This window comes from Mustelus asterias, chromosome 1 (assembly GCF_964213995.1).
Source record: "Mustelus asterias chromosome 1, sMusAst1.hap1.1, whole genome shotgun sequence".
Classification (NCBI taxonomy): Eukaryota; Metazoa; Chordata; class Chondrichthyes; order Carcharhiniformes; family Triakidae; genus Mustelus; species Mustelus asterias.
This window is the reverse complement of record NC_135801.1, coordinates 165,038,912-165,051,098: the sequence shown is the minus strand read 5'-3', so window position 1 is coordinate 165,051,098 and position 12,187 is coordinate 165,038,912. Positions and strand designations below refer to the sequence as shown.

Sequence of the window (12,187 nt, the reverse complement as noted above, 5' to 3'; positions counted from 1 at the left end):
CAAGCTGTTCAAAAGTAATATTAATCTCAGATCATCAACCTGGACTGAAAACAAGTAAACAAGGTTCACCTCATGCTGATCCATAGGGAGGGAAGAGAGAAGACAAAATAAAAAGAATGAGTTTGTGTTTGAGTTGGTTTGTTGAATATGGCCTGGCAGAAGAAGTCAACAACGACATCCATTTCTAAAAGTATCCATCACACACATCTTAATATTGAGGAGGTAAAATACAGATGGAGGGAGAAAAGGATGAGAAGGAGAGTAAAAGGCAAGGTGGAAGAGAAGATTTCCTCAACAGAGGGAGGTGACAATGTAGGGAAGTTTCAGCATATAGTAGCTGAAAGTTGCGCAGATAGAGGGCATCTGTGAAGGACAGAGATACACTGGAGATACACCTCCTACCATGCAAACAGGGACGGCAAAACTGTTAATATGAACAGATGTACCAGTTGTTAAGGATGCCACACAAGTTGAAAGGATGTAACAAGAGGCAACTGGAATTTGTGGTTTTTCATTGACAAGTGGGGAACCACAAGAGCAAAGATGTGATTTTGAAATTGAACTTCATTAAGCTGCTGTTGGATTAGAATATCAGGAATAGGAGCTGGAGTGGGCTATATGACGCTTTGGATCATGACTGGTCCTCAACCTTAATTGCATTTTCCCACACTATCCCCATATCTCCAGCACAGTGGTTAGTACTGCTGCCTCACAGCGCCAGGGACCAGGGTTCGATTCCCAGCTTGGGTCACTGTTTGCACGGATTCTGGACGTTCTCCCGATGTCTGTGTGGGTTTCCTCCAGCTGCTCCGGCTTCCTCCCACAGTCCGAAAGATGTGCTGGTTAGGTGCGTTGACCATGCTAAATTCTCCCTCAGTGTACCCGAACAGGCGCCGGAGTGTGGTGACTAGGGGATTTTCACACTAACTTCATTGCAGTATGAATGTAAGCCTATTTGTGACTAATAAATAAACTTTACTTTACTTTATGACCCCTGATGACTCTAGTTCCCAAAAATCCATTACTCTTATTCTTGAATGTCAATTAGTTATTATCAGAAGAATATTAAAACCATTGGACAAGGTGGGATTTAGATTCGCTGTGATATTATCAGGAATGAGAGGTCATGTGAGAAGAGGGAGTGGAGGAATTCAATCTTTTCTTTTAAATTGGAGCTGTTATATTCCGGTTAGGGTACAGTAACTCTTTGTTTAAATTAGGTGAAATATGAATTCTCAGATACTTAATAAGAGAATAAAGCTACAAGATTCCATGGTATTAAACAACCAAAATAAATTTTACTACACAAAGTTTGCTTGAAAGTGAGAGAAGTATTAGACCAGGTGGCTGAGTGACCCATCGCTACAACATTCTGGGATTCTATAACAACACCTTAGTGCCTTTAACATAATGAAATGTCCCAAGGCACTTCACGGGAGCATTATAAAACAAAGTATGACACCGACTCACATAAGGAAATATTAGATCAGATAACTAAAAGCTTGTTCAAAGATGTAGGCTTTAAGGAGTGTCTTAAAGAAGGAAAATGAGGTGGAGAGGCTTAGGGAGGGCCTAGGCAACTAAAGGCACGGCCTCCAAAGGTGGAGCAATTATGATTGGGAATGCATAAGGGGAGCACAGATACCTTGGAGGGTTGTGGGCTTGCAGGAGATTACAGAGCTAGGGAGGGGCAAGGGCCATGGAGGGATTTGAAAACAAGTCAGGTGTAATGAAATACACCCCACTTGCCTAGATGGGTGCAGCTCCAACAACACTCAGGACAAAGCAGCCCACTTAATTGGCACCACATCCAAAATCATCCACTCCCTCCACCATTGACGCTCAGTAGCAGAAGTGTGCACCATCTACAAGATGCACTGCAGCAACTCGCCAAAGATCCTTAGACAGCCCCTTCCAAACCCGCGATCACTTCCATCTAGAAAGACAAGGGCTGCAGATAAATGGGAACTAATCACCTACAAGATTCCCTCCAAGTCACACACCATCCTGACTTGGAAATATATCGCCATTCCTTTGCAGTCGCTGGGTCAAAATCCTTGAATTCCCTCCCTAACGGCATTGTGGGTCAACCCACAGCACATGGACTGCAGCGATTCAAGGAGGCAGCTCATCATCACCTTCAAGGGCAACTAGGGATGGGCAATAAATGGTAGCCAGCCAGTAACGCCCATGTCCTGAAGGAAAGAGCAGTCACACAAAGCTGGACTGCAAGAGACAGCTGTCATTGCCAAATATTTTTAATGCCTTAATTTCTTTCTTCCCCCTCCCTTTTGCAACTTTCTAGATTTACAGTTTTTCACTTCTCATTTTGTTTTAAACTACAATTTACCCTTTCCCTCTACACCCAAGCGATATATTTCCAAGTCAGGATGGTGTGTGACTTGGAGGGAATCTTGTAGGTGATTAGTTCCCATTCATCTGCAGCCCTTGTCTTTCTAGATGGAAGTGATCGCAGGTTTGGAAGGGGCTGTCTAAGGATCTTTGGCGAGTTGCTGCAGTGCATCTTGTAGATGGTGCACACTTCTGCTACTGAGCGTCAATGGTGGAGGGAGTGGATGATTTTGGATGTGGTGCCAATTAAGTGGGCTGCTTTGTCCTGAGTGTTGTTGGAGCTGCACCCACCTAGGCAAGTGGGACTGTAACACTACATTCTGCACTCTCAGGTTTCCTTCTCTATGAACAGCATGCTTTGTCTGTATAGCACCCAAGAAACAATACTTTTCACTGTATGCTAATACATATGACAATGATAAATCAAATCAAAAATCAAATAAAATCAAAATTCCCCCAATGCCGAGATGAACATGCACACTGCCATCCTAGCTCCATGGTGGGTTTTGCTTCTAAATTAGAAGAAGATTTGTTCAAGCCTTACTCCAATGTTTCTAGATTGACATCTTCAATGCAGATGATACTGCACTGTTCAGATTAAACACTAGGCGAAGCCCCTTCCTACCTGTTCAGGTGTGTGTAAAAGATCCAACTAGGCTGAAGATCATGGTTTGCCTGGTGTCCTGCCCTGACCCAAAACAAATGAACTGGTCAATATTTCACTGCTTTTGATTGGGTTTTTGTGACATGCAAAATGGTTACCTCTTTTATTGCATAACAACAGTGACTATGGACAGGATTTTGCGATCCTTTCCACTGGTGGAATTTTCCAATCCCGCTGAATGCAATTCCTCCATGGCGGGGACTCTAGCAGCATGGCCGGCAAGCCATGCAAAACACCATAGACTTCGGCAGGACTGGAAGATCCTGCTGGCAGCCAGCGGTGAGCCGCCTCCACTGCCAGGGGAGGGGGGCGGGGGGGGGGGGGGGGGGGGGCGGCTTTATGAATGTGAATTACTTCTGGAAGGAGCAGCACAATGGTTAGCACTGCTGTCTCACAGCACCAGGGACCCGGGTTCGATTCCCGGCTTGGGTCACTGTTGGTGTGGAGTTTGCACATTCTTCCCGTGTCTGCATGGGTTTCCTCTGGGTACTCCCCCGAGTTTCCTCCCACTGTCTGAAAGACTTGCTGGTTAGGTGCATTGACCCGAACAGACGCCTGAATGTGGCAACTCGGGGAATTTCACAGTAACTTCATTGCAGTGTTAATGTAAGCCTTACTTGTGACTAATAAATAAACTTTACTTTACAATATTTTTCTTTATTCACTACTTCTTTTAAAAAATAATCATGTGTAGGATGCAGGGATTCACAAAGTTCGAAACAAATCATATATAAAATCCACCACAGAGCGTCTCTGCTGAGCTGCAAAAACATAACCTGGAGCACTTTTACTCAATCAGTCGAGGTAGACTTAAATACTGAGTAAACATTACTTGCATGGAGTTCAGATGACTCCTGTTTATCACTTTTATTATTGTAGAAACTGAGAATGAAATTCTGTTGAGACAGCCAATTACAATGTTTGCAACAGTAACCAATATTATCTGCTTGCCACAGCCATCGACTTCCTGGAGAAGATACTGACATTTAACTCTATGGATCGATTAACTGCTGAGGAAGGCCTAGCACATCTCTTTATGAGCCCTTATTCCTGCCCGCAAGATGAACCAATATCCCAGCATCCTTTCAGGATTGAAGATGAGATAGATGACATACTGTTGATGGAAGCCAGTCGGAGCCAGATGTCGAACTGGGAGAGGTATTACATAATGATTAGTATGAATTATATCCTGCACTTTGTACTCAGAAATGATGCTTAAGAAACTATTGTTTCCACAGCGTTTACCACTGTCTTCATCAGAACATACTTTAATTCTATTATAGATCACATTTGAACCTCTAATTTTGCTCCAACTTTTCTGAGACTCAGAAGGAGGTAATAACCGGTGACAGTATGAAGGAGGAAGGATATCTAGAGCATAGGAAACCGTCATCTTCCTTCTCCTATCCTCTACTAGCTAGACCAATAAACGTAGTGAAAAAGTCATCCCAATGGCTTCGAGGAATACATCTGAGTATTGTACTGAAAGTTAAAAATCATAGAAACTCTCAATCCCCTCCACGGCGTCAATCTCCTCCTCCTCCGAAGAAGAAGAAGAAAAATATCAATCAGCTCAGCTTCCATCTTCTAACTTCAGTAGCTCCTGCTAGAAATTTCATGTTTGCATATCAGGATTCATTCAGACCCAGCTACTCTGTCCTTTCCAGGCACTGACTCATGCTCAATGAACACTTGGGCAAGAGAACAGAAGGCTACCTTCTGGGCGGCACGGTAGCACAGTGGTTAGCACTGCTGCTTCACAGCTCCAGGGACCTGGGTTCGATTCCCGACTTGGGTCACTGTCTGTGTGGAGTTTGCACATTCTCCTCGTGTCTGTGTGGGTTTCCTCCGGGTGCTCCGGTTTCCTCCCACTGTCCAAAGATGTGCGGGTTAGGTTGATTGGCCATGCTAAAATTGCCCCTTAGTGTCCTGAGATGCGTAGGTTAGAGGGATTAGCGGGTAAATGTGTAGGGATATGGGAGTAGGGCCTGGGTGGGATTGTGGTCGGTGCAGACGCGATGGGCCGAATGGCCTGTTTCTGCACTGTAGGGTTTCTATGTTTCTATGTTACCTTCACATTGTGAATGAAGGTCAGCTGTGGGGGTGAAGAGTGGGTGTGAGGGCGAGGTAGAAGGAGAAGCAGTGGGAGGGAGGAAATGTTTAGCTGTCATTCTCCAGCCATTGTGGGGCAGGCTTGATGGACCAGCTGTTTTTCTTTACATGCTGATCAATTTTCTATTTTCAGGCAGAAAGAAATACTTTAAAAAGTAGAACAGTGGGAACAGATTGCCTGCCTGAAAATGCAAAAGAAATACCACAGGTTTTTTTTCATTCATTCATGGGACATGGGTGTCACTGGCTGGCCAGCATTTATTGCCCATCCGTGGTTACCCTTGAATTGAGTGGCTTGCTGGGCCATTTCAGAGGGCAGTTGAGAGTCAACCACATTACTGTGGCTCTAGAGTCACACTTAGCCCAGACCGGGTAAGGACGCCAAATTTCCTTCCCTAAAGGACATTAGTGAACCAGATGGGTTTTTCCTACAATCGACAATGATTGCATGGTCATCAATAGATTGTTAATTCCAGATTTTTTTTATTGAATTCAAGTTCCACTACCTGCCGTGGCAAGATTCGAACCCGTGTACCCAAAACATTAGCTGAGTTTCTGGATTAATAGTCTAACGATAATACCACTTGGCCATCGCCTCGCCTGCAGTATGAAATTCTTGTCCAGTGTTAGTGGAAGTCAGTATGACTTTAAAATAAAAATGGTGTTCACCAAATTCTCACTTTTTAAAAATATATTTGTGGGATATGGTCTTTGCTGGCTTAAGCCAGCATTTATTACCTATCCTTTGTTGCCCTGGTGAAGATGGTGGTGAGCTGCCATCTTGATCTGCTGCAGTACCCGAGGTGCAGGTACACCCACTATGCTGTTAGGGAAGGGGTTCCTGGATTTTGACCCAGCTACAATGAAGGAACAACGATATATTTCCAGGTCAGGATAATAAGTGACTTACAGGGGAACCTCCAGGTAGTGGTGTTCACAGATGTCTGCTGCCTTTGACCTCCTAGATAGTAGCGGCCGTGGGCTTGGAAGGTGCTGTCTAAGGAAACTTGGTGAGTTCCTGTAGGGTATCTTGTAGATAGTACACACTGCTGCCATTGTTCATTGGTGGTGGAGGGATTGAATGTTTGTGAAAGGGGTAGCAATCAAGTGCGCTGCTTTGTCCTGGATGGTGTCAACCTTCTTGAGTGATTTTGGAGCTGCACTCACCCAGGCAAGGGGAGAGTATTCCATCACTTTCCTGACTTGTGTCTTGCACATGGTGGACAGGCTTTGGGGAGTCAGGAGATGAGTTACTCATCTCAGTATTCCTAGTCTTTGACCTGCTGTGGTAGCCACAGTATTTATATGGCTAGTTCAGTTTCTGGTCAATGGTAACTCCAGGATGTTGACTCAAAGGGGCAATGTTGCCATAAGTTATCTCACAAGATATCTTGTCTTTTCCAGGGCAAAACATCATAATTTCCTGGCAAAAGTGATCATATGTGGTGTAACAAAATTGTTTCATTTCAGGATAATGTGAATCAAAACTAGAATTAAAACATTTTGAAGTATGTTAACATTTCTATATTTAATATGTAAAATCCTGTCAGCAGATATGCTGGGCATGTAAACAAAATGTGCAACCGGAATAATGTAAACAATTGTAAAATTCTGAGTGAAGTTTAAAAAAGAGAAGAGTATAGTTTGACAACTTCAGTGCAAGCTTTCCAGGGAAGTTAACATGCTAGCAGCTAGCTGCATTCTTAAGATATGGTTGCTCTTAATAATTCCAGGAAATGTTTTACACAGGCGTAGGCAGTTTATCTGCTCGACTGCTATTTTTTGCCATTGGGACATTTTTGAATTTTAATATGATATTTTGACATAATATAATTTTTGGTATCTATCTTTATGCCTTTTCCTCTTTGGTGCCACTGTGCCATGCACTGTCTTCAGCTGAAAGGTCCCTGCCATTATAGGTGACCTTGGGAAACTACGCTTTCCTTACTTGTAGGCATCATGTAACAGCAGAGTAGAAATCACTGATTGACTGGAGCTTATTGGGCACAAATCCTTGTCCTATCATTCTACTGAGCAAAGTGATCTGTGCTGCCTCATAGTCTTGCTATCTGTGCAAAACTAGACAGTGGTCCTCAGCACCTGTAGCCTGGAATGAGAAAAATCATCCAGGCGTTCCACCTCTGGAGCCCAATTCTCCCACCGCGACCCGCAACTTTTCTGGCAGGTCCAGTCGGGAGAATCGCGTGTCGGCCATTTTGCGGGATTCGCGCATGCGTCAGGAATGCATGCATGTCTCCCAGAGCCGGAGAACAGGCACAGTCGAGGCTGCACTAGAAACCGGCGGGAAGGGAGGTAAGTTATTTAAATCTTTTTTTAAACATATTTTAAATATATTTTGCATGTGATTATCGGGCCCGGCACGGAATTTAACGGGTCCGATAGCTTCTCCCATCCCGCCAGGAGTACTTCATTCCAGCGGGGTTTAGAGTTGCTCCCCACATTCGGGAAACTAGTGGGAGACCCCACCGGAATAAAGAGGGGGCAATCGGGGCTCCCCAAGGAGTCAGGTGGCAGGGGGTGGTGCCCCCTGGGCATGGGCACCCTGGCAGTGCCAGTCTGTGCCCCCGGCACTGCCCAAGGGGCAAAGTGCCATTGCCCAGGAGGCACCTTGGCACTGCCCACCGGGCATCGGACAGTGCCAAGGGGGTGGGCCTATTGTGGGCAGGGCCTAAGGGCGATTGATAGCGGTAGGGGGTCCCGCTGCCACTCTGCATGGGGATCGGTGTGGGCTGGAGGGAGGCCAGCGATTGGGGCGGGCTGGCGGAGTGGGTGGTCTGCCGGAGGGGTGCGGGGGGGCGGGGGGGGGGGGGGGTGCTGCCTCCCAGGGAGAGGCAGAGATGCACAGATTTCCAGAGCTGTCAGACTCTAGCATGAATAGGCCCCGCCCGCCGGGGTTTTTAATGATATTCACGATTGTGACCTCTGCAGTCACAGAGTGGGGAGATTCGGATGAGATGCTGAACTGACAAAACAGACGTGATCGAGACCAGTTTTCCCACCAATTCAACACTTTTGGGAGAATCGCCCCCCCTGATTTCTACCTCAAAGTACTTCCGTGTGAATGAATAGAAAAGAAAGACTTGCATTATATAGCACCCTTCAAAAAATCAGGACATTCCACCAAAATAAAAGTGGGGTGGCACAGTGGTTAGCACTGCTGCCTCACAGCGCCAGGTTCGATTCCCAGTTTGGGTCACTGTCTGTGTGGGGTTTGCACATTCTCGCCATGCCAGCGTGGATTTCCTCCGGGTGCTCTGGTTTCCTCCCACAGTCCGGCGGGTTAGGTGGATTGGCCATGCTAAATTGCCCCTTAATGTCAGGGAGACTAGCTAGGGTAAATGTATGGGGTTATGGGGATAGGGCCTAGGTGGGATTGTGGTCAGTGCAGACTCGATGGGCCGAATGGCCTCCTTCTGCACTGTCGGACTCTGTAATTCTATGAAAATACTGTGGATACTGGAAATCTGAAATAAAAACAGAAAATGCTGGATAAATGCAGCAGCTCTGGCAGCAGCCTGGAGAGAAACAGAGTTAATGTTTCGACTCCAAATGGTCCTTCTGCAGAACTGAAGAAAGGTAGAAATGTAATGAATTATATAGTAGGAGGTGGGGCAAAATAGAAGAACTGTGGCAGGCCAGGGCAAAGGAGAGACTGACAAAGCTGTCATCGACATAATACAAAGGGGAGTGTTAATGGCGTCATTAAGGGATGAAAAGTGCTCATAGTGGTAAAAGGTAAATAGCGGAATGTGTTAACGGGAGCAAAACTGACAACCAAAGTATTTGATAGCCAATGAATTACTTTTAAAGTATTGATATGTATGGGAGCCAGGTCACACACAGGAAGATCTCAGAAACAGCAATATTGGAGTGGGGTGGTGGAGCCTCAGCTCACCGGCAAAACCGACTGCTGAGCTCTAGATCCGCCATTGCGCAGGCATCCTGATCTTCCAGTGTACTGGGAGATCTCCTGCCCCTCTCCACACCCCAGGACACCCTCCCCTATGGACATCACCCCCCACTGATCCGATCACACCCTCCCCTGCAGTGTTTCCCTCCCTCCCGCCCTGCCACTGGTCACCCTGCCGGCAGAGTTCCCTCGCTCTCTCCCAGGTTGCCGCCCCACCCGCAGAGTTCCCCTTCCCTTAACCCCCGCCAATCACCCTCCCCCCCTTTGCAGAGTTCCCCTTCGCCCCTCCCCGCCCACCCCCCCTCGGTCCCAGCCTGCCGATTGCCCCACCCGGCAGTGTTCTCACCTCATTCCCACTCCCTCCCCCGCAGAGTTCCTTTTCTCCCATCCCATTGCCGATCGCCCCCACCCCCCCCCCCCCCCCCCCCCCCATCACAGAGGAATATTGCTTGAATTGGAATTCACAGGAGTAGGTTAGCAGCAAAGAATTGTATCTTGCAATGTTTAAGTATTGTTCAATTGTTAAATGTTAAGCTAATTCATTTGTTATAGTTAAACTGTGTTGTTAAATAAAGTTTGTTTGATTAAAGCTTCCCAGTGTGTCAGTAGAATCACACCTGGAGTGAAATATCCTATCCTCACACTAATGCCAAAATAGCAAATAGTTGGGGTCTAGTCTGGTTTCATAGTATACCTTGGGATTTCTGATCTGGTATCCTTACAAGAGACATAACGCTGTGGAAACATTTATTTATATGAGGGTTGGCGGAGGATGGTGCCATGACATGACATCATGGACACTCTTTATGGGTGAGCAAAGTGAATTTTAATACAAGTTAGAATCATAGAAATCATAGAAACCCTACAGTACAGAAAGAGGCCATTCGGCCCATCGAGTCTGCACCGACCACAATCCCACCCAGACCCTACTCCCATATCCCTACATATTTTACCCACTAATCCCTCTAACCTACGCATCTCAGGACACTAAGGGGCAATTTTTTTAACATGGCCAATCAACCTAACCCGCACATCTTTGGACTGTGGGAGGAAACCGGAGCACCCGGAGGAAACCCACGCAGACACGAGGAGAATGTGCAAACTCCACACAGACAGTGACCCAAGCCGGGAATCGAACCCAGGTCCCTGGAGCTGTGAAGCAGCAGTGCTAACCACTGTGCTACCGTGCCGCCAGGTATTACAATGGTGACATATCTCCACTAGTACCTTGGTTCACCTGTGCCCATTAGGTGCCTATCATTTCTTAGTCTTCCTCTCTCATCTTCCATGTCTAGGATCCACAGTTGAGGTTGAGGTGGCCTGCTGACCGAGATGATCTTGGTGAGCATGCCCTGGAGAGCGGGCAGCTTGAGGATCCGAGCTTGCATTCAAGCAGCATGGGTGCTGCAGTGCTGGCCTCCTCTGGGCTGGAGGTGTGTTGCTGTCAGGGAGAAGGCTCTCAGCTGGGCTGGACACCCTAGGGTCTCCTGGGTGGAAGGCCTCGGGCTCCGCTCCTGCGGGTTTTTTCCCCTTCGGGTGCCCGGGGGCCCCTGTGCTCCTCCATGGGATAAAGGGGCAGCTGGAGTGAGATCTAGAAACCCCACCATCCTCTAGCACTGACACCCATGGATTCCCACTATTGCCAGCACTATGCAGTTAAAGCCCTGCACTGTAGAACTTGTGCCATCAGTCATGGAGATCATGACCTGAACCAAGGTGTCCACTGAACGCCATTCTTGCAGTGCTGACCTTGTTATGTCGAAGTGGCATATGGGATACTTTCCTTTATTAACCGAGGTATAGAATATAATAATATATGTAATATAATGTGGATAAATGTGAGGTTATCCACTTTGATAGCAATAATAAGAAGGCAGATTATTATTTGAATGGGTGTAAATTGAGATGGATACTCAGCAAGACCTTGGAGTCCTTGTGCATCAGTCGCTGAGAGTAAGTGCGAGGTAAAGCAGAGAGTAAAGAAGGCAAATGGTATGTTGGCCTTCATAGCGAGAGGATTTGAGTATAGGGATAGGATATTTTACTGCAATTGTACAGGGCATTGGTGAGACCACACCTGGAGTATTATGTGCAGTTCTGGTGTCCTTATCTGAGGAAGGATGTCCTTGTTGTAGACCAAGTACAGCAAAGGTTTACCAAGCTGATTCCTGAGATGGCAGGCTGTCAAAAGAGGAGAGACTAAGGCAGTTAGGATTATATGCACTGGAGTTTAGAAGAGTGAGAGGGGGTCCCATAGAAACTTATAAAATTCTAACATGGTTATACAGGGTAGATTCAGAAAGAATGTTCCCGATGGTGGGAGAATCCAGAACTGGGGGTCATAGTTTGAGGATAAGGGGTAAACCTTTTAGAACTGAGGTGAGGAGAAATTTCTTCACCCAGAGGGTGGTGAATGTGTGGAACCACAGAACGAACACAGCATGTAGTTGAGGCCAAAACGTTGTCCGATTTCAAGAAGAAATTAGATATAGCTCTAGGGGCTAAAGGGATCAAGGGATATGGGGTGAAGGGAGGATCAGAATATTGAATTCGATGATCAGCCATGATCAAAATGAATGGCGGAGCAGGCTCGAAGGGTCGAATGGCCTACTCCTGTTTCTAATTTCAATGTTTCTATAAAAGCAGGGTGGTTATAATGGAGCTGGATAAAATGCTCATTAGGCCACAGCTATGTGCAGTTCTGGTAGCCACATGATAGGAAGGATGTGATTGCACTAGAAAGATTGCAGAGGAGATTCACCAGGATGTTGCCTGGGCTGAAGTGTTTCAGCTATGAAGAGAGGCTGGTTAGGCTGGGGCTGTTTACCTTGGAGCAGAGAAGGCTAAGGGGAACTCACTGAGGTGTATAAAATTATGAGGGATATAGATAGGATAGATGGGAATAAACTTTTCCCTTTAGTCGAGGGGATTAATAACCAGGGGACATAGATTTAAGGCAAGGAGCAGGAGATTTAGAGGGAATTTGAGGAAAAACATTTTCACCCAAAGGGAGAGGAATCTGGAACTCACTGCCTGAAAGGGTGGTAGAGGCAGGAACCCTCACAACATTTAAGAAACATTTAGATGAGTACTTGAAATGTCACAGCATACAAGGCTATAGGCCAAGT

The 12,187-nt window shown here is 46.3% G+C and overlaps 1 protein-coding gene across 1 annotated transcript in view; it reads left to right on the top strand.

Moving 5' to 3' along the window:
* Positions 1-12,187, top strand: part of LOC144499826 (mitogen-activated protein kinase 4-like) — a 59,888-nt gene that overhangs the window by 42,657 nt on the left and 5,044 nt on the right. Inside the window, exon 4 of the mRNA XM_078222357.1 lies at positions 3,973-4,174. Within this exon, the coding sequence (XP_078078483.1) occupies positions 3,973-4,174 (202 nt within the window). The remainder of the gene's footprint in view (positions 1-3,972; positions 4,175-12,187) is intronic.